Source organism: Malania oleifera, chromosome 1, assembly GCF_029873635.1.
Source record: "Malania oleifera isolate guangnan ecotype guangnan chromosome 1, ASM2987363v1, whole genome shotgun sequence".
In the NCBI taxonomy this organism is placed as follows: Eukaryota; Viridiplantae; Streptophyta; class Magnoliopsida; order Santalales; family Ximeniaceae; genus Malania; species Malania oleifera.
This window is the reverse complement of record NC_080417.1, coordinates 132,724,040-132,747,841: the sequence shown is the minus strand read 5'-3', so window position 1 is coordinate 132,747,841 and position 23,802 is coordinate 132,724,040. Positions and strand designations below refer to the sequence as shown.

At 36.9% G+C, this 23,802-nt stretch overlaps 1 protein-coding gene across 1 annotated transcript in view; it reads right to left on the bottom strand.

Annotated features, from left to right (window-relative positions):
• The window catches only part of LOC131157945 (uncharacterized), a 145,254-nt gene that overhangs the window by 84,261 nt on the left and 37,191 nt on the right, over positions 1 to 23,802 (bottom strand). The window contains exon 5 of the mRNA XM_058112416.1: positions 11,722 to 11,825. Within this exon, the coding sequence (XP_057968399.1) occupies positions 11,722 to 11,825 (104 nt within the window). The remainder of the gene's footprint in view (positions 1 to 11,721; positions 11,826 to 23,802) is intronic.

Sequence of the window (23,802 nt, the reverse complement as noted above, 5' to 3'; positions counted from 1 at the left end):
TGTAAGATAATGTGCATTAAACATATTCAGTTAATACAAAAATCATTTAAATATTATTTATTCTACAATAATGATAATATAGACATGGATGGTTCAATAAAAAATGGTGTTGTAAGTTTATTTTTTAATATAATGTCAAAAGCCCTTGTAACAATCTTTTTGTTTCAATAAATAAATCAATTAAAAGTGAAATTTCACTTAATTCCTAAATCTCTTAGTTGAATTCTGATGAAGTTTTGTTCTATAGATTAAATTTCAATAAGTTTCGCTAAAATTTCAATGCAAATTATGTAAAACGGAAAACAACTGCCATTTCAATTTCGAGAGCGATGGAAATCATAAATTTCGAGAATTTCACGGAAAATTAAGACTATGGTTGGCCCACAACCTAATAGCTTAAGCTTTTAGGTAAAAAGTGACAATCTAAAATGGTATCAGAGTTGGTTACGAGGAGGTCTTGGGTTCTAGTCTTGTTCCCTACGTTTATTGTGTGGTCTTTAAAAATTATTGTGCTCCTTATCATTGGTGTTATTTATTGTGTGTTTCTCTCCACGTGCTTTCAAGCTACACATGCGGGGAAGTGTTAAAGCTTAATATACATCATAGTTTTAAAACCCGGACCAATGATTGACCTGGTGAAGCCTCTGGGTTGGTTGGATCAGTTGGACCAGTGGGTCAAACCGGTGGTTGAATAAATGGTTATTTACTCTTTAGAATTATTATTGTTATTATTATATGTTAAGAGTTTTGTTAGTGATAAGTGTGAGTTAGTAAGGGTATTATGGTCATTCCCACCATACTTACATATATTATACATAGAAGGAGAGACCTATCATTGAGTTTAGGTCTTTCATTTTACCTAATTACTCAAATATGGTATCAGAGCATGATCCAAACTAACCCTTACTCTCCCCAGCCGTCGCAGGAAAACACTATTCCCCCAGCTGTCCTTCCTAAATTCACATCTATCCCATATTATTTCACAAAACCAACCATACACCCATAAATTGAACCCCCCGGCGGACGGCTCACCCCAAAAAATCCCATTGCTGGAGGAGCCCCCACGGCCCGACTAAATGCCTGCAGGGACGACCCCACACGCCAGTGCATGAGTGAATTTCTGGCCACCTTTTTCTGTTCTCTTTTTTTTTCCCCCCTCTGCCTGATTCCTTCTCTAGACTATATTATCAAGCTGTTAGATCAGTTTTTTGCTAAAAAATTCAACCTTTTCCGACTATGCACTTACGACATTCCATTAACATTTGTTCAAGGCTTGTGAAGGCTTCTATGTGAGTTTTTTGGAGCCATGGAAGCATTCATATGTTCAGTTGTGAGGCTGTGGCAGTTCTATATCCATCGGTGAGTTGTTCACCTCATCCGTGGCAGTGCGGCACCCAAGGAATGGTTGTTTGATGCTTTGTGAAGCTTTTTATCAATTGTTAATGAGTTTATTGGGTCTAAAACAGTTGGATTTGCCATGTTTTTTGATTCACTATTCTAATCCCTTCCATGTACCAAAATATCAAGCTGATGGGCATGTGTTTTTTGCTCCAAGATCCAATCTTTGTTGTACAATGCACTCATTGTAATTTGTTAGTTGTTGTGCAGTGTTAGTAAGAGTCATTGGTGTTGACTTTTTGAGTCCTGTCTCATTTTGATAATGACAAACTACAACATCTCATTTGTGCTTTGAGTATGTTCATAGGAATGACCTTTGAGAAAGCACAATAACAGATTCAAATTGGAAAGCCATGAAGCGTACAAGACGATGAGCCATAAAAATGGAGCATATTAAGACCAAGCTTGAAGGCTATGAAGATATTTATGAAACTCATGAAGTCCAAGCTTGAAGAATTTAAACAATTTATTTCATGTATTTTTCAAATAGGACCTATGTAAGTACACTTTCATTGATTATGTGAAGAAGCTCATAGGCGACCTTAGTTGGACCCTAGGCACTCTATATTCCATTGAAAATCATTTTTAAGATGTACAAAAGAAATTGTTTCAAAGCGTTGAAAATCATTTTACAAATGCGCAAAAATTATGTCAAAGTTTTGGAATGAAAACCCCAAAACAAGTTTTCCAAAATTCTCTTCATGTTCCTTCCGCCGCATTGAAGAGCAATTTTCTCGATCAATTAGTTCTCATCTTAGAAAATGTTCAACATGAAAGTTGTGGGATTTTCTCTTAGCTTTCTTTTGATACCAAGAACGCCCCATTTGGAGTTTTCTAGAAAAAGTTATGCATGGAATACTGAAGGGTGTCCACAGCGAAAAACTCAGAATCCAAGCAACCGAAAATCGCAGACCCAAAATCCAATCGAACCGACCTACACCTCGGTCAACCGAACCTCTCGGGAAAAGCGGCATAACGGCTAGAAAACGGCTAGTTTTCAAAATAAACAATTATTTTCAACCCCCAACGGTCATAAAATGGCTAGTAGGTCATTTTGGCTATAAATACAAGGTCTCTAACTTGTTTTAACAAGGAGAAAAAGAGAGATACACATTTATCATAAAAATCCAAGTTTTTGTTCCTTTGTTGTAAATCTTTCTCAAGCACTTTGTAGTTTCTTCGTTTATCCTTCAAGTGCTCACCTTCTAAAGTCTCCTTTGAGCTTCATTCATATGCATTTGGGAGAGTATTAGATTTGTGTTTCAATTTTACTCATTCGCTCAATCAAGGAGCATTCATTGTACAACTTCTATTTTTCTTTCTACAAACAACGGTTCGGGTGTGAATCGTGCCAAGCAAGGGGATATTACTTGGAGAGGTATTTCCGCCTACAAGGAGGGATTGTAAAGGTATCTTCGCCTGTAATGAGAGATTGTAAAGGTTTCTCCGTTAAGTGAAGGAGGGAGGTGGCTCCGCCTATTGAAAGGAGTGGATAATGAAATCCTCAAGTGGTTTTCTTAAGGCAAAGACGTAGATGGGTATAGCCAAACCTTGTAAAATCTGGGTTTTATTCAACACTTGCTCAAATCGTGGTTAAAATTGTTTAATTATTTGCTTAAAATTTTTAAATACCCAATTCACCCCCCCCCCCTCTCTCGGGACTACACCATTTCTAACAATTGGTGACCTTCTTGAGGTAGTGGCTGAGGCAGTGCTCATAAGCACCTTTTCTTTTTTGTGTGTGAGGTTGTCGAAGTGTTGCTTTCTTGGGACTGCATCTGAGGTTGTTGGTGATTTGTTCATGGTAGTTTCGGTGGTTCACCTCTCCAATTGTTCCAGTGCTAAGTGTTGCTTTCTTGGGGCTGTGTGTGAGTTTCTTGGTGCTATCGCAGACTCGTACTGATTAATCCATGGCTTGTTCATGGTGGGTCACCTTGTTCGTGGTTTTCCAATTGTTCCAGCAATAATCTTCTGATCATTTATCTGAGTTTGTGAATGTTGGATGGCGTTTGCAAATCCAAAAAGTATGATTGCGTCGCTAGTCACTTGATTGAGTGAACTGCGTACTATGACTATATCAAAGGAGGAGTATTCCAAGTTTCTACTACATCAATTGTCTCAACAAGCATCTTATCACATTGCTTCTTTTGCCCAGAAAGGTAATCCTATAGTCTGCATGTCATCTAGTATCCTTCCCACTAGTCCTTGGATTATCAATTATGCTACCACTGATCATATAACAGGTGCAACCAACTTCTTTTCTAATCTCTAATATCCTAAAAATCTCCCTCAAGCTACCCTTGTTGATGGGTCCACTATTGTTGTTAAGGGGATAGGAACAGTAAATCCTACTCCTTCTATCTCTCTTTCTTCTGCTTTATACATTCTTAAATCTCCTTTCAATCTTATGTTTGTTAGTAAGCTTACAAAGTCACTAAATTGTTCTATCACATTCCTTCCTGATTCTGTGGTTATTTAGGATCTAAAGACGCGAAAGACAATTGGCATAGGACATGAGGCTCGTGGACTTTACTACTTTGATTCAGCTTCTCCACCCATTGCTTGCACAGTCTCAGCTACACCACTTCAAATCTATTGTCGTCTTGGTCATCTGTCCTTGGAAAAGTTGAAACAGCTTGTTCCTACATTGAGTTATGTGTATAATCTTAAGTGTGAGTCCTATCAATAAGGCAAGCATCATCGTGTTCCCTTTGTTCCCCAGGTCCACAAACGGGTGGTTAGTCCTTTTATGCTTGTCCATTCTAATATTTGGGGTCCTACTCATGTGACATCAAAGTTGGGGTTTCAATACTTTGTTACATTTGTTGATGACTACTCTAGGATGACTTGGTTATATTAAATGAAAGATCCTTCCAAGTTTTTTGATATCTTTTTTCTTTTTATTCCCAAATAAAGACTCAATTTGACATGTCAGTCAAGATATTTCGTAGTGATAATGCTAAGTAGTACTTCAGTACCCAATTCAATTCTCACATGACTAACTCTAGTATGATCCATCAGTCCTCTTGTGCCCACACTCCACAAAAAAAATGGAGTTGCAAAGAGGAAAAACAGACATATTCTTGAAGTCACTCGTACCCTACTGTATCATGTTGTGCTCACAACTTGCTCCCTCATCAATTAAATGCCATCCTCTGTCCTTGGTGGTAAAATTCCATATTCAGTTATCTTTCCTAAGGCTCCATTGTTCTCCCTTCCTCCTCATATATTTGGTTGTGTGCCCTTTGTCCATCAGTTATCTACAAGAATGGATAAGTTGGATGCTCGTGCTATCAAATGTATTTTTTTTTAGGCTATTCCTATACTCAAAAGGGATATCGATGTTATAGTCTTACTTTGCATCGATTCTTTGTCTCTGTTGATATCACCTTGTTTGAGTCTACACCATACTACTCTGATTCCTTGACTTCTGTTGACCTTGATGAGTCTCTTGCTCTACCTTGCCTTCTAGATCCAAACCTAGTATCTGTGCCCAATCCTCCAACATTTTCATCCAGTTTGAGTCCTTCTCATCGCTTGAATCATCCCAATTTGCAGGTATACACACGGTGACTCAAGGGGGAAGTGCCTTTTCTAGCTTTTACTACTGCGCCTCTAGTTCCCTCATCGGATGATCTTATTTCTCTTGATGTTGATCTTCCAATAGCTGTTTGTAAAGATAAATGCACTTGTACCCAACATCCGATCTCTAATTTTGTTTGTTATGATTTCTTGTTACCCTCTTATTACTATTTTGTTAGTACTTTGTCTTTTGTCGCTCTTCCAAAATCTATTTTTGAAGCCCTATCCCATTCTAGATGGAGGACGACAATGGTTGAAGAGATGAGTGCACTACATGATAATGATACATTATATTTGGTACCTCTTTCTCCTGATAAGTTTGTGGTTGGTTGTCGCTGGGTGTACAATGTGAAAGTCAATCCTGATGATTCTGTGGCTCGTCTGAAGGCCCCTTTGTTGCTAAAGGGTATACTCAGGTGTATGGTTTGGATTATTCAAACACATTCTCCCTGGTTGCTAAACTTGCCTCAATACATTTGTTCATTTTATTTAGCCACCACTTGTCATTGGCATTTACATTAGTTAGATGTGAAGAATGCTTTCCTACATGGTGATTTTCGTGAGGAGGTATATATGGAGCAACCCCCTAGGTTTGTTGCTTAAGGGGAATCAGGCTTAGTATGTCGGCTCAAGAAGTCATTGCATGGATTAAAAAAACTCTCCAAGAGCATGGTTTGACCGTTTTAGTGTTGTAGTACTTGAGTTTGGCCTTCATCAGTGTGCAGTAGATCACTCTGTATTTTATCGTCATACTCCGTCATGTAGTATTTTTCTTAGAGTATATGTGGACAACATTGTGATCACTAATGATGACGAACGTGGCATCTAGGAACTAAAGCATTTTCTACGGATTAGGTTTCAAACCAAAGACTTGGGCCCATTGAAGTACTTCTTGGGTGTAGAAGTATCAAGATCTCGTACGAGTACTGTCTTGCCACAAAGGAAATATGTTCTTGATCTTTTAGATAAGGTGGGGCTGTTGGGATCCAAACCTGTTGATACACCCATGGATCCCAATAGTAAGTTAATGTCATATATGGGTGATTTGTTGCCTAAAACAGATTAGTGCCGGGATTTGTTAGAAAGTTGAATTATCTCATAGTCACTCGACCAGACATATCCTTTGCAACAAGTGTCGTGAGTCAGTTTCTTGATTCTCCAGAACAAGTCACTAGGATGCAGTAATTCGCATTTTGAGATATCTCAAAGGTGCATCAGGGAGAGATCTCTTATATTAGGATCGGGGTCACACTCATATTTAGAGGGATATATAGATGCTGATTGGGCCGGATCACAATCTGATTGAAGATTCACAACCGGGTATTATATCTTTGTTGGTGGTAATTTGGTGTCTTGGAAAAGTAAGAAACAAACTATGGTTGCCAGGTCAAGTGCTGAGTTAGAGTATAGGACTATGGCGCGCTACATGTGAACTTGTTTGGCTGAAGAACATATTGAAAGAACTAAGTTTTCCACATTCTCAGCCTATAGAGTTGAGATAATCGAGCTGCTATTCATATTGCCTCCAACCCATCCTCCATAAGCGATCAAAACGCATTGAAGTTGTTTGCCACTTTATTGGAGAGAAACTTGTACAGAAGCTCATTACAACCACTCATGTGAAGTCTAAGTTTCAACTTGTAGATTTGTTCACTAAATCCTTGGGAGGTGCTCGTGTGAAATTCATTTGTAACAAGCTAGGAGCATATGATATATATGCTCCAACTTGAGGTTGTTAATGGTTATTTAGTCATTTTGCATATTATTCATTTGTAACAAGCTAGGCGCATATGATATATATGCTCCAGCTTGAGGCTGTTAATGGTTAGAAAAATAAAGAAGTATTATGGATAGGTTGGTTCAAAATATTAAAAGAACATGAAAGTTTTTAAAGGAAGTAAAAATGGAACAAAAAGAATCTACTTCAAGCAAACGATCAAACAAAAAAGAAATTCAAATTTCACTAGGAAAAATTGAGAAAAGATTAGCAAACTGGAATGGTAAAGATTTACCAAGACAAGAGCCAAAAAAATTTGGAAGACGACTCTAACAAAATCACAAATTATTAAACAAAAGGGTTCATTAGAAGTCAATGAAGAAAACCTTGTCAAAATTGTTAATAAGTCCATTTCATTAGTAACAAATGAAGCTAGACAGCAAAAAAGAGACTCATAAGTTTAGAAGATTTAGAAGCCTTTAGATCAAAATATGAAAGAATTCACATAGGAATGGTCCAAGTAGGACTATTTCCTCTTACAAGAGCCGGTCTTGATAAGCCAGTCTGCATCTTACTTCAAGATGCCAAATATCATGAGTTCAATGATTCATTATTAGGAATGCTTGAGTCAAATATTGCAGAAGGACCAATTTATTTTGAATGTTTTCCAAACATAAGAGCCAATCTTCATGATGAATCCATATACAAATTATTAACATTAGAGAATCACAAATTATTAAACAAAAGGGTTCATTAGAAGTCAATGAAGAATACCTTGGCAAAATTGTTAATAAGTCCATTTCATTAGTAACAAATGAAGCTAGACAACAAAAGAGACTCATAAATTTAGAAGATTTAAAAGCCTTTAGATCAAAATATGATAGAATTCATATAGGAATGGTACAAGTAGGACTATTTCCTTTTATAAGAGCCAGTCTTAATAAGCCAATCTGCATCTTACTTCGAGATGCCAGACATCATGAGTTCAAATGATTCATTATTAGGAATGCTAGAGTCAAATATTGCAGAAGGACCAATTTATTTTGAATGTTATCCAAACATAAGAGTCAATCTTCATGATGAATCCATATACAAATTATTAACATTAGATATCCAAACAAAGGATTACAATATGGATAGTAGGTCTTCAAATTTAGAAATGATTTATAGAATTTATTACAAAGTAACAACATCAACAATATTTCCAAATGCAATCAAAGAAAGTCCAAAAGGAGAAACTCTTTTACTTCAAAGCTAATAATGAAAGAACCCCATTAGTTTCTCAACCAAAGAAACTTCTTTGGCATGAGAAAACTAGGGGAGAATGGGAATTTGATAATCTTAATGAAAATACTGAAGAAAAAGTTCAAAGTGTTCAAAAGACTATTGCTACAAGTATTATTCAAGACCAAGGAGGAAATGTTAAAATCAATTTTCAGTCATTATTAACTAGAAGTAGAAGTGCAGGACAATCTTTAAGTTCAAGAATATCAAAAGATTTAGGAAGAAAAAGTATTTCAAGTGTTGATAGACGAGTCAAATTGTCTAACGAGTTCAAAAAAAGTTGTCTTTAGAGAAAGAGATGAGTTGGAGAAAAAAATCTAGAATGAATTTGATCAGGAATGGGGATTGTAATTCTAGGCTTTTCCATAGGGTAGCGACTAGTAGGAGAAGACGGAACATGATTAGAGAAGTTGAGAATGATAGGGACAAGGCTATTAGGGATTTTAACCACATGGATGGCATGATTACTGAATTTTACAGGAATCACTTTTAAAGGAGGGACGAGGGTACGGTTATGATTGAGGGGCTGGATTGGTGTCCTATATCAAGTAATAATTAATAAAGTTGCTTGGCTAGAAAGACCATTGAGGAAGAGGAGATTAAAAGCTTGATTTTGAAATGGATAGAAAAAAGGCTCCTAGGCCAGATGGTTTTACCATGGCTTTCTTTCAAGATAGTTAGGAGACCTTGAAGGGAGACCTTCTCAGAATTTTTCTTGAATTCTTTCACAATGGAGTGGTGGGGAGGAGTTTATATTCCACTTTTATAACCTTGGTCCCCAAAAAAATGGTGTGGTTAAAGTCAAGGACTCTAGACCTATTAGCTTCATAACTAATGTCTATAAGATGGCTACTGTTCTGGAGGATGCTAACTCGCCTAGCCAAAGTCCTTTTACAGGTAACAGACAGATCCTAGATGCTGCCTTGATAGCTAATGAGGTGGTTGAAGATGATGTTCCTAGGAATAGAAATTGGATTTTGAGAAAGGTTATGATAGGGTGAATTGGAGCTTCTAGGACAAGATTATGGCTACAAAAAGTTTCAGCCTGAGTGGAGGAAAAAGATTGGAAGGAGTCTATCTTTTGTAGTCTTTTCTGCCTTTGTAAAAAGCGCAGTCAAGTCTTGGTTTCGTGCGTCCAAGGGTCTAACACAGGGACATCCTCTTTCTCCCTTTCTCTTTACTATCGTAGTTGATGTTTTGAGTAGGATGATTGAGAGAGTGGTAGATAGAGGTTGGTGGAGGAGATTAAGGTAGGTTATGAGAATTGTATCATTTCTCATTTTAGTTCGCAGATGATACTATTCTCTTCCTACCCAATAACATAATCTGCTTCTTTAATTTGTTGACTATCTTACAGGTGTTTGAGAAAGTGTCCACACTGAAAATTAATTTCTCTAAGAATGGTCTGGTGGGTCTAGGTATTAATATGGATTCTTTTGCTGCTGTTTTGACTTGGCCTATTACTTATTTAGGTGCCCCCCTTGGTGGTAACCCCAATGCTGAATCTTTTTGGAACCTTGTTTTTTATAGAGTGGCTAAGAGACTGGACGGGTGGAAAGAAGTGTTCTTTACTTTAGAGGGTTGTATTACCCTTATCCATGCTTGTCTATCTTCTATCCCTTTGTATTACCTTTCTCCTTTTAGAATCCATATGAGATCAGCGAGGAGGCTTGAGAAATTAATGAGGGATTTCTTATGGTCTAGTTGGAGAGAAGGTAGTAGAGATCATCTTGTAGATTGGAAGACTGTTAGTAGGCCTAAGAGGTAGGGAGGCTTGGGTCTTGGTAACTTGGTGACCAAAAACCACCTCTTTGGTGGGGAAATGTTTATGGTGTTTTACTTTAGAACCTAATTCTCTTCGGCATAAGGTAATTCGCAGTAAATTGAAATGCTACAAAATGGGTGAGGCACTAAAGTGGGAATTAACAATACTTATTCGAGTCCTTGGAAGTTTGTATCTCAAATTTAGGATTATTTCCTTCCTAAAGTGCATTACACAGTGGTTATTGGGGAGTGTATTCGCTTTTGGGAAATCATTGGGTAAGGGAGATGCCTTTGGCTAGTATTTTCCCTCATCTTTTTCGTTTATCAAATCTCCATGACACCCCAAATTCTGCTTTTTCTTCTTTTGCAAGAAGATGGGCATTCTTGCAACTTCCATTTTGGGAGAAATCTAAATGAGAGAAAGATTAATAAGATGGTTCTTTTGACTAGGTTTCTTGATTCTTTTCAAGTTCATTTGGGGAATAATAATAGGGTTTGGATTTTAAATCCTTCTGGGGAGTTTTCTTATAATCTTTTTTCACCTACTTGACTTGTAATTCTACTGTGAATCCTTTTGCTTTCAATCCTTCACTTTCGGAAGCTAAAGCTCCCTCAAAAATAAAAGCTTTCATTTGGACAGTGATACTCGAAAGAACTAATACCAATGATTTGCTCAAGAAGGAAAGACCCAATAAGGTCACGTCTCCTGACATTTGTATCCTTTGCATGAGTGCAGAAACTTGTGCACATCTCTTTCTTCACTGTTCATTCACATTGGCCATTTGGAATAAGTTATTCGGTATATTTGGTGAAAATTGGGTCTGTCCATACACTTTGAAGGCCTTTTATACCATTACTTTTAGGGGTTTTGGCAAAGGAAAGGATAGGAAAGCTTTAAGGTGTTGTACCATTAAGGCTATTATTTGCTGTGTTTGGTTGGAAAGCAACACTAAATATTCAAAGGTGTGGCTACTACTAACAATTTTCTTTGGAGTAAAGTTATCTTGTGTCACTGTGGGTGTCAGCAAATAGGTTTTTTTCATCATGTTTCTCTAGAAGACTCACAGCAGGATTTGTTGGCCCTCTGTTACATTGAGTTTGGTTCTTTGTTTAGGTTGCATTCTTTGTAACTAGCTTCTATTGATGTGAAGGGAGGATTTCTTACTCTCCCTGTCTTTTCTTTTTCTCTTTTCCTTTCTCTTTCTAATTTTTTGATGTGCATTCTTATCTCTTTAATACAATTCTTTCTTTATCAAAATAAATAAACAAATGAATAAAAGATAAGGGAAATGCGGTAAAGATTGTTTCAAGCTGATGCAACATAGATTACTCCAGTGAGAAGGGGTGATTTAGTTGTTACAGAAGGCAGTAGGAAGGGGAATGATAGACGAATATAACTTGGTTTGAGATAAGGATTTGAAAATACACTCTTTGTGAATATTACCCTAGACTGCAAGGAATGTCATAGAAGGACTCTTAACTTCCTATAGCTGATGCCAGATAAATGGGACTTAAGGCTTGGTGGTGGTGGTGGTGGTTGTTTGGCTCTCTATCAACAGGGCATCTCATGATTATGGTAAATGATTTTTTTCTTTTCACTCTTTCCCTTCAATATAATTTGTGTATTCTGTGGAAAACTTACCACGTTCTATATTTTGTCTGTAGGACTGAGCACATGTTGCTACACCAAAAACTATAGTTAATAGTGAGAGTGCTATGCAAATCTTTTAAACTATGGTAACCCAAGCAATGCATTTTAAGTGTAGCTGTAACCACAGCACAACCTCCACCATGCAGGCCAATTGATGCTACCTTGGGCAACACTTTCCATCCCATTTCAACTTAAATATTTGTAGTAACTAGTAACAAGGATGCAAGTGGGAAGCACAAAATATAGTATCACAAACAAGCATCCAATTCATAACAGTAAGAAAGGCCAAATGTAGAAACAGGCAACTAAAAGTTTAAAGCCTTACCCATCAATGAGGCAGTCGAGCAAAAGGGGATACAGGACATATTCACTAATTAGCTTCACAGCAGAAACAGACTTCTCATCCCAATTCTCCAAAAGACAAGACACCTGAACAGAGTTGACACAATGCCAAATGCTATCACTAAATTTTATAAGAAAACAATTGCAAAACAAACAAAAATAAAAATAAAACACCAGTCTTGAATTTAAACCACAAACTAAACTGATTTACAAAACTAGCGCAATAATGGAAAGTAAGCATTATAAATATGCTAAAAATCAACTTCACAAAGCTAGTCTCCAAGAACACACAATGGCATTGAAGTTGGAGCTAGAAACAACCACAAATGAACAATATCACAACAGGTAGAATGCAAGGTTGATCAGAAGGTGAAGGAAACCAATTTAGTGTAAATACAACTCGAATCACCTTCTCATACCCGATTTCCATTTAAATTAGCTGACTCAAAAAACATTAAAAGGCTAACATTCAAGCTCACAAAATTGTCAGGTCTCATAATTAGAGGAAATGGATACTCTATGGTAACTCAAACTAGAGTCATTGAAATTTGAATCATTTATTATCTTTCCTTCAGCAGTTGAGATGGGGCCACAACCTCCTTTGTATTTGCAAGAGAAAAAGTGTTCGGCGAGATAGAAAGGACCATAAACACTAGAGGATCCTGATCCATAATTCAATTTCACTTCTCTTTTTCTCAATAAATCATGCAAATAATTTCTGAATCAAATATTTTCAAATGTGCCAATGTATCCAAAATTGAATAACAAGATATTAAAGTAGACAATTGCATGGACACACACACACGAGGCATTAAAGTACAACACAACAACAAAACCAAGCCTTAGGACCCACTAGGTGGGGTTGGGTATATGAATCCATTTCTACCAATTTATGCGATTATGGACCATTTCTTTTGACAGATTCAAGTCTATTAAATCCTTACTCACTATCTCCTCCCAAGTAATTTTATGTCTACCCCTACTCCTACTGCCCCCCACAGTAACTAACTCACTCTTCCTCATTGGTGCACTATGTGGCCTACATTGCAAGTGTCCATACCATCTGAGTCGTCCCTCCCTTATCTTATCTTCTATAGAAGCTACACCAAACTTACCGCAAATATGTTCATTCCTTAATTTATCTTTCAAGGTTATACTACTCATCCATTTAAGTATTCTCATCTCGCAACTTTTACTTTTTGGATATTATGTTTCTTCGTCGCCCAACATTCCGATCCATATACCATAGCTAGTCTTATAGCTGTCCTATAAAACTACCCTTTTAATTTTAAGGGTATTCTACGATCACAAAGCACACTTGAAGCACTTCTCCATTTTACCCAACCTGCTTTAACTCTATGCATTACATCATCTTCATTTTCTCCTTCAGCTTGCATAATAGATCCAAGGTATCAAAATCTACAAGTGTTATTTATTTCTTCATCAAGTTTAACTTTGTCTCCAATATTCCTCCCATCATTACTAAAATTACATTCAATATATTCTGTCTTATTTCTACTTATCCTTAAGTCTCTAGATTCCAAAACTTCCCTCCATAATTCTAACTCGGCCTCTACTCCGTCACTAGTTTCATCAATTAATACAATATCATCTGCAAACAACATACACCATGATACCTCCTTTTGAATACTCTTAGTCAGTTGCTCTAGCACTAAAGAAAAATGATAAGGACTCAAAGCAAATCCTTGATGTACACCTATGGTGATTGGAAATTCTCTAGTTTCTCCATCTATAGTCCTTAAACTAGTCATTACTCCATCGTACATATCCTTAATGACATCAGTATAGCTACTATATACGCCCTTTTTCTTCTAAAACCCACCATAGAACTTCCCTAAGTATCCAATCATATGCTTTCTCAAGGTCAATAAATATCATATGCAAGTCCCTCTTCTTTTCCCAAAATTTTTCCATTAATCTTCTTAAAAGATATATAGCTTCTGTGTTAGATCTCCCAGGCATAAAACCAAATTGATTTTATGAGACTTTCATTTCTAACCTTAATCTTTGTTCAACTACCCTTTCTCATAGTTTCATTATATGATTCATAACTTTAATTCCACGATAGTTATTACAATTTTGAATATCTCCATTATTTTTGTATATAGGTATTAAAGTGCTTTTCCTCCATTCATTTGGCATTTTCTTAGTTTTTATAATTGTATTAAATAAATTCGTTAACCATATAATTCCATGATAACCAAAGCATTTCCAAACATCAATTGGAATGTTATCTGGTCCCATAGCTTTCCTATTTTTCATCTTTTTTAGTGCAAACTTAACTTCGTTAACTCAAATTTCGCGAATAAATCTCATATTTTTAGTCTTTTCCTTCTTTGACAATTCTAAGTTCAAGCCTTCTATTTGGTTTTCCTTAAACAACTTATTAAAGTAACTTCACTATCTTTCTTTAATATCTTCGTCCTTAACCAAGACAATATCACCCTCACTTTTTATACATTTTACATTTCCTAAGTCCTTACTCTTCCTTTCTCTAGCTTTAGCAAGTTTAAATATATCTCTTTCCCCTTCTTTTATATCTAATCTATCGTACAAACTATTAAATGATTTGTATTTAGCTTCACTTATAGCCTTTTTTGCATCTTTTCTCGTCTTCTTATACTTTTCAAAGTTAGCCCTATTTCTACATTTTTGCCACGTTTTATACCAAATTCGTTTTGTATTTGCGACTTTTTGTACATTTTTATCCCACCACCAACTTTCTTTGCTATTCGAGAACCTTCCCCTTGATTCACTTAAAATCTCTTTTGCTATCATTTTAATAGAGCTAGCTAATCTACTCCAAAGAGTATTTGTATCTATCCCATCCTCTATAGTCCAATCCCCATCTTTGATCATTTTATCTTTAAATTTTATTATATTTTCTCCTTTTAGGTTCCACCACCTAGTTCTCTTACACTGGTTTATTTTATCATTTTTCTTCCATTTTTTAATACATATTTCTAACACCATGACTCTATGTTGTGTGGTTAGGCTTTCACTTGGAATAACTTTACAATCCTTGCATGATAAACGATCTACCCTCCTAGTTTAAAAAAAAAAAAATCTATTTGACTTATATTCTGTCCACTTTTAAAGGTTATTAAGTGTTCTTCTCTCTTCTTAAAGCAAGTACTCATCATACTAAAATTATATGACATAGCGAAGTCTAAAATCATCTCCCCAGACTCATTTTTGTCTCCATATCCTCTATGTATCCTCTCATAATTTTTATTATCCCTTCCAATGGGTCCATTCATATCTCCTATAAATATTTTCTCAGTCCCTGGTATGCCTTGTAAAATACTATCCATATCTTCCCAAAATTGTCTCTTAGGATTTTCTGCTAAGCCGACTTGAGGAGCATAAGCACTAACGATATTTATCATCTCTAGTCCTAATACCATCTTGATTTTTATAATTCTAACCCCTACCTTATTTACATCAACAACACCATCTTTTAAGTTTTTGTCTATAATAATTCCTACTTCATTCTTATGTTTTTCTTTTACAATGTACTAAAGTTTAAATCTTGATTTATCAATTTCTTTAACTTTCTCCCCCACTCACTTAGTTTCTTGAAGGCAAATTATATTAATTCTTCTTCTGATCATTGTGTCCACAATTTCCATGCTTTTACCCATAAGTGTCCTTGTTTTCCAAATTGCTAATCTAATCCTACTATCCTGAACTAACGTCTTTACCAACTCATGTCCAAAATGATGCAGGAACCCTCGCATATTTGACACTGTACCCGGGCGCTGACACAACACGTTGCTTTGGGTCGACGACCTAACCTACCCTCACCGCCCACTTTTCGCTACACCTGAGTGGTACAAAAGCAACGCGTCGCTCGTAGGGGACGTCCCAACAAATATTTGGTAAGGATTCATATCATAGTGATCTGGCAAATTTTATGCTGACTGTTAGCTACCTAACGCAACCCTCCTCCATTACCCGGGCTTAGGACCGGCTGTGTGTGAAAAAATTAGGACATTAAGTGCATAAGTTAATTTCAAGATTTTATAAGTGCAATTGATCCAAATAATGCACATATAATTATATAGTGAGATGCCATGCACCTGAAAAATAGACAAAAATGAAATACATATATTTTATATATCCATAGGACCATTATCCATATGTTTCAGTAGCATTCTTCAACCTTTCTACAAACCCAAGCAACATTCCCAAAAGCAAAGTGAGGTCCATAAAACAACACTATTCCAAAGCTAACGCAAAGTGAACTGGTCTGAAATTCTAAACGACGATGATTTAACCTAAGTCTTAAATGACGTATCTCATGGATGTCCCTAGTCATGAAATGTGGAATTATTCGATTTGCCCAATCAATGTCCAGTCTTGAAGCAGTGAGAGTTCTTAAAAAATCATAAAGCATCAACCCTACAAGTTGATACTACCCAAACTCCACACATCCTTTTAAATTAAGTTTTGTCAATTACTAAAAGAAGATATAATGAGAGAAGAAAAAGGATTTACAACCTAAAAGATGACAAATAATTCTCAAGAGAAAACAAAACAAGGAAATAAACAAACAATCCAAATAAGAAACCTCCCCCCCACCCCCTAAATCCTTCCTATTGTAATTCGCATTTCAAATTTGCCAACTCACACTGACATCTTGGACTTCCTTCTAACCCATCAAAGAAAACTCTGCTACCTCGAGGAACGGATAGCCTGAAACCCAACTCATCCAGCAACTTTTGAGATTCTAAGCCCTTCCCATTAACCTCATCTACGGGAGTTGGCAAAATCCAGTTCTTAGACTGCTGCTCTTTACCCACTCCATCCTCCTCGAATATTGAAATACCATCTAAACCTTCCAACTGAGATGTTGGAACATACAAGATACCCCAAAGTAAATAAGATTATTCATAAACATAACCACATTGCTCCCGAATCTCACCAAAAGTACACCTCCATCATCTACGAATTCACGAACGTCATGACCAACCTTATCCAAGACATCACCCCATTTTTCCTTCTGTCATCTCAGAATATTCAGATATTCCATAACACAGTATACCTACAGGTTCATTGTCCCATCAGAATTACCTCACTTGCCCACCTAGCATGCACAAACACTCATATTTCCTTACCTTCCTAATCAACTTATACCCCACATTGATGACACACCTTCAGGTATCATCCAGACACACTTCCTTGACCTCAGTAAACCCCTACCCCCCAACAGTCACCTAATGACAACTTCCTATTCAAGTTCTCATTCTCAAGCCTCCCTTAGCAAAAGCAAAGAAACATCCACTGAAATCACCTATCTAAATCACCAGTCCTAGTCGAAATTTGCCTTCCAAAATTCACCCTGTACTGATAAGTAGGAGTATCATTTCCCCTTGTTTGCAAAATGGATATGGCATCGTACCTGAATATTGCAAAAAGGCAAAGTTAGCTCCTCTTCCAAATGAGAATCAATTGTAATGGAATTATACAAGCCCTTCCAATAGTTTGTATTGGGCTGATTACCTTGATTACGTGGGTTAGAAGTTTGGGAATTCAAAGGAGGCCCATTTAACCCTAGTCATTTTTGGGGCCAAACTAGATCTCATTTTTTCAACTCAAGGTTAGCTCTATCTCTAACACCTAAGTCTTGGGACTCTTGACCTCCACTCCCATACACTAAAATTTGGGTGTATTCCATGTATAACCTAAGAGAAGCCAACCTAACCAACAGTTGTCCAAATATAGTATAATGCAATGGCAAATGCTCCATGCCAACACAATTTCACTGTCAACCCCATAAAGTCTCATCCGAAACCCTAGCCGCCTTTGCAATAAGTTGCTTCCTCCGCAAAGTATCATTCTGACTGCCTCAAACCATCTTCAATTATGTTCCGCTGCAAATACTCAACCTTCTTAGAACAACAAGGATTGTTCTCCAGCAACACAATATAGATAATCCTTCCAAGGCATGTTTTGAATATAGCAAACCAATGCCAATCACCATACATAGAAGTTCTTGACTTGAATACTCCAACACTCAAAGCTGTCTCACAAAACTCTTCCATCAATCATCCTAACCACCTCTTAGGATGAACATAGGAAACCTTTTCCAATTCCACCTGAACCCAAAGTCCAAGAATTTTCCCTTCCTCGTCATCCCAAACACCATACAATAATCCACAATCCCATATTTTGCCTTATAAGAAAACTTCCGAAACACCAACGACAAGCCATTTACAAATCATTGTGCTGCCGCCAAAGAAACCCTAGCCAGTTACAAAAATAGGTCTCTCAAAAACAAAGTGAAAAACAAATCCACCTTTCCCCATTCTCTTTAAATGCATATTAAAAGATTTCTCTTTGACCTAGATATTACTCTGAAATCCACCTTCTCTTGTGATAGATAGTAGCCATGATCCATCTAGAAAAGAACCAAATCTAGAAAGGGTAAAGAGGAGACAAAGACAACATAATTTTTAAAAATTATTCCATTTAAGACTATGTCAAAAAGGAAAAAAAATTATTATCAAAGAAAAATTCATTGAAGGACAACAAAGGAATGCCACCCAAGCACAAACATGCAAAATAAATCACCCACACAACATGGTATCAAAAAAGTCAAGAATTACATGATTGTCAATACAATATAAAAAAATCCATAATGCCAACTACAATAGCCGATTCACCCATCTTTGAGAACATATAAGGGCATAACCAATCCTTCAAAAAAACTCTCCTATTTCTTCCTCCTCCCCCCCCCCCCCCCCCACAACACATAGGCGAAACGATGGCATGGGGAATGAGTGAAAAAGCTTCCCTCTTTTACTTGTTTGAGCAGATACCTTTCCAAGCCAATAACTCTTCTCCCATTGCTTTAGTAAACGTCAAAGTTTTCCCCCTTTCTCGTTTTAGCCCACTGAATCAAAGTTTCTCCTCTAGGAGCAATGCAAGATTTCAAGAGCCAAGCTTTTTTAGCTCTTTATGCTTGCCTATAATCGTCCATGACTACATGTCTTGTGCATTGGATGGGTAACCATCATGCAATAATAGTGTAGGATTTATTTTTTAATTAAAAGTACTGCTTAAGAGAAAAAAAGAGTATAATTCCCTAGTCATGGATATTTTTCCTTGTGCAAAAGTAGTAATTGCATAAAAAGCTCATTAGGGGAGGATGAATGTTCAAAAATCATTGCATAGTGTCACGGTCCGCCTTTTTCACACCGTTGTGAAGGGCTGTGCGGCGCTAGCTAAAGCACTCTTGCTTAACTAGCTAGCCTATCGTTTACCAACATTCATCCACGAAGCACTTTCATTAACATTCAATCAAATAGCAGCGGAAATAATAATCAATTCATGAAAGTCGTGGCAACCAAGCAGTAAATATTGAAACAAATGTAATTCATTAACAAATCCTCCGTTGACATGTTGTACTTAGCGAGGGAGGCAAGTAGGCTAAGCACGTTGACAATTGCTAGTGAGTTTTACAATGACTGATGAACACTCACCCTCCCCTAAAGAGGTTTTTATGTAATTATCATCCTGGCACTAGGAAACATCAAAGTGACCGAGGAGTCATACTGCCTTATTTGGCTTACAAAGACTCTACTAGCAGAAAATAACCCTACACTGGTATTTACATGATGGAAACCCATCCCAAGCACATGAGATAAGCGGTCACAGGCAAGCATAATGCCCTGAACAAGCTTAGCTCGTGACACATAGCTTACTAGTCATTGTAAATGTTTTTGGTCTACTTGCTTCCCTCGCTACACATCGCCTACAAAGGTGTAATAAGATGAATTGTGTTGCTTTATTGTTTATCACATGACTTTCACGCTTACTTCTTTCTTATTGCTTACTGCGTACTTTGTACTTGATGCTTAGTAACATGTTTGCATGGTGAATTGATGGGTTATAAGTTAAACTTATACACTACAACTACTACCACACAGCACTTCATATGATTGGAATCTTTGTGGCTTATTCCTTCAAAATGTGATTTTGTGCAAAGCATTAAGAGAACCACGCGGCACACTAACACAGCGAGACTTGATGGGTTAGATGCGCATATCAAGACTATCAACCATGTAGCCATAAGAGTGGCCCAACTTATGAATCATGTTCATGTATTGGGGGGATCCAAAAATAGTAGCAAGGTTTCATTGAGCAAATATCAAAAGTATGTCCATGGCATTGTGGAAGTGCATCAGGTTCATGAGCTTACCGTCAAGGCGAAGCTACCAATACTATGGGGTAGAACATGGGAAAGCAAAGGTGATAGAACCTCCTTAACTCAATGGAGCCCGTGATGCAAACAATTTGAAGAACTCTTTTGACATCGAACAGAAATTTTGTACAATTAAGACCAACTTAGAGGATGCAAAAGTATCTATGGCTACTATGTACTTAAGTAGGGCTGCCAATATGTGATGGTGTACCAAGTACAATGAAATTTGAAATGGTTGATATACAATTGATGCTTGGTAAGACTTAAGGAGAGATCTTAAGGCCCAATTCATTCTTGAGAACAATGCTTGGCACAAAATATGAGATCTCAAGCACACCAAGATAGTAAGAGAATATGTGGAACAATTTTCCACTTTAATGTTGGATTTTTAGGAATGTCAAAGAAAGATGAGTAGTTCCACTTCCTTCAAGGCTTGGAAGGGCTGAACTTCATTGACAAATGGTTCAAGACTCGTCTATCACACATGTTTCCACAAAACACTTGACTAACTAAGGTGGAGAAAATTCCCCACGCATGGCTCACTGAGTGGAAACACTAGAAAATATTTGAAGAAGGGCAAACCCAGAAGTGGGAGACTTTAGACAAAGGCATCATTTTTGAAGGAGTTGTCTTTGTCTTGGGCCTCAAACAAATCTAGTGGTGAGGTTAAGATTGTGTGCTTCTTATTTTAAGGTCTTGATCAAGTTGTAGATTAGCCTCACAAGTTGTTGATCAATACCTAGCAAGCTTCCAAAGCAGAAGGCTCACGAGGACAACATTAGGATGAGGAAACCCCAACGACGGGTGCAATGCAGTTACTTAATCCATTGGAGAGGCGGACAAAAGAACCCAAGTTTGCCCAAACTAATAGGTTAATGTTTGTTGATCTATTGATCAGTGGGAAGAACAAGGTATTCTAACCTCTAGGGCTACCCCCAACTTTGTCTCACAAGGTAAAGTTTAGAGCATGGTTTTAAATCGCGGTAGCGGGTAGCATAACGTAACGATTACGGGTGTAACGAGAAGCCAGAGTAGCGGATGTTACATAACGAGAAGTGGGTGTAATGGCCGTAAATTTTTTTGAAGCACGCACAACCTTGTGCATATTAGCGCACTTGCATGTTTTAAGCTTTTAACCCTTCTTAGAAAGATTTTGTGTATTTTGGATCCTTTAGTTCGAGTAACTAAGTTATTTGGTAAGGGCAACAAGTTTACATTTGTTTTAAACCACCATTAATAGAAAAATTACGTGTGTGCGCGTATTTATACTTCTTATTGTCTTTATCTGTGATAAATTCTTATGTGAGCTAAAATAATTAATAAAACAAAATATATTAGACACTTCATTAATCTATTAGACACATAAGACATGCGAATAATACAAATATAAAATAGCTTGAAAAGAAAGAAGGTTGAAGTTGAAAAATATACAACATAAATATCACATTAAAATATCACATTACTAATATTATCAAAATAAAATATTTTCCTAACAAGTTAGTATTTTCAAATTGTTAATTAATGCATCTATTGTGAGTATTTAAAGAAATATTAAATTTTGTATCAGTGTCATGCTCATTATAATCTTTTCCCCCTCTTCCCACTCGGTATATTGAGAATGATACATGAAAGAGAGGGAAAAAGTGAGAAGAAAAAGTAAATAATAAAATAATTTTTTAGTGTAACAGTCCTATAGCCGTTACGTAACAGTCGTAGTGGCCTTTACATAACGGTCACGGTCTGTAAAGGCCGCTATGGCCGTGATTTTTCTTCCCACCGATTTCGCGGTGTAACGGTATCGGTAACCCTAAAAACCGTCACGTAACGGTCGCGGCCTTTATTTAAAACCATGGTTTAGAGACCCAACTTGAAGCTAGAAGAAGACTTAGGACACATGAAAGTGGTTAACTTCATAGCCTAATTAGTACTAGGAGTGTCCAAGCACTATCCAAGCATGCAATTGTGAAGCTTTTTTCGTGGGAGGGACATGCCAATTTCATTGTTGTCCGATGGATGATTTCCAACTGATACTTGAGATGGAATTCTTAAAGGATATTAGGGTGATTCTAACACAATTCAGGGTCCCTTTGTCTAGTGGGTGGCCGCTTTTGCATGGTTCAATTTGTGGCAATGAAAGGAGGCAATGAGAAGTTCCACTTTACTATGCAACTCAAAAAGGATTTGAGAAGGAGTAAACCAACTTATCTCGCCTCGTTGGTCGTGGAATGAAGACATAGGACAAGCAATGATGCTTGTTGCCATCAAGATTGATTGAAGGAATGCCAAATTGTGATGTTGGAGAAGCTAACGAGCAACTTACCTCCACATAAAGGGTAGAGCATGAGATTGAGTTGTTACTAAGGGTGAAGCCCCTGGCTATGGCCATAGCGAATATCGCCCGACCAGTTAGTGAATCACGAAAGAAGCTCAATGACTTATTGGAAGCAAGTTGCATAAGACCCTCCAAAGCACCATTCAAAGAACTAGTGTTATCTCAAAACAAACATGATGGAAGTTGCATGAAACTATGTGCAGATTACCATCTGCTCAACAAAGTTACTGCATGCTCAAATATCCCTTCCATTTATTGCTAATTTGTTTGATCAATTACGCCATTCCAAGCACTTCACCAAACTTGACTCACAATCAGCTGCTATTAGGTAAGGATAGCATAAAGAAATGAGCTAAAGACTACTTGCGTCGTGCAGTTTGGGACTTACGAATTTTTAGTAATGCCATTCAGATTAACAAAGGCGTTGGCTACTTTTTGCACGTTGAATATGTTCATTGTGGTATACCTTGACAACATTGTTGTCTTCTACTCTGAAAAACATCAAAAGCATCTAATTAAGGTGTTTATTAGTCAATAGGCTGAAGGACAACAACCTATCTGCCAAGAAGGAGAAATGTAATTTTGCTTAGAAGTATCAAGTTTCTTGACCATGTGATTGAACAAGGTTGTATTCAAATAGAAATGGAGAATGTGAGAGCAATTCAAGACTAGAAAACCCAAACAATAGTCAAGAATCGTGTGATAGAACAATGTCATATTCATGAGAAATTGCCTTCAATTACGATAGTTTGGGTTTCTCCACAATATTTTGATCTGCAATATTGCAAGCAAGTGCAATAATTTTTGGCACAAAACCCAAGAAATTGTCACTCCATCATTAAAAATTTGGCTCTGTTGCTGTTATTTGTGAGTTTTCTTCGTGAATTTGTTTCACTTCAGCAGGACAATCAATATCAAGGTGAATTGAAGATAGTTTATGAAAAATTGGGAGTAATGCTTGTGGGAAATTTTGTTAAAGGGTCATTGGTGATACATAGCTGCAGCATATATATATTCAGAAACATGGTGATAAATTATAGGGAAAAGGAATGTCATTTGCCAAACTTTGGGTATAATTTCAAGCTTTACAACACCTTCCTCAGATGCGGAGAAAAGATTTGCAAAATCATCACTAGTGGAAGATGTCCAATGAATGGGAATGGAACCACTTGAATGCAGCTTCATCCGGAACCTCACTTAGAGCCTTATGTGATATCTTGGGTTGATAACTCTACTATACATTTGTGAGAGATGTTTGGTTCCTATTCAAATGGGTGAATATTGGCTAATGTTTGGTGTGATATAAAACCTATGAAGATTGGCCATTTACTCCTTGGTTCTCCTTGGTTGGATGATTTGCGTGTGACTCAAGAACATGAGAAACTCATATGTCTTCCACTATATTAGAAAGAAAATTATTTTGAAGCCTATTTCACCAACTATCTAGGACAAAGAATCCAAGATTATTGATCATGTCAAAGTTACACAACTTGAAGACACCA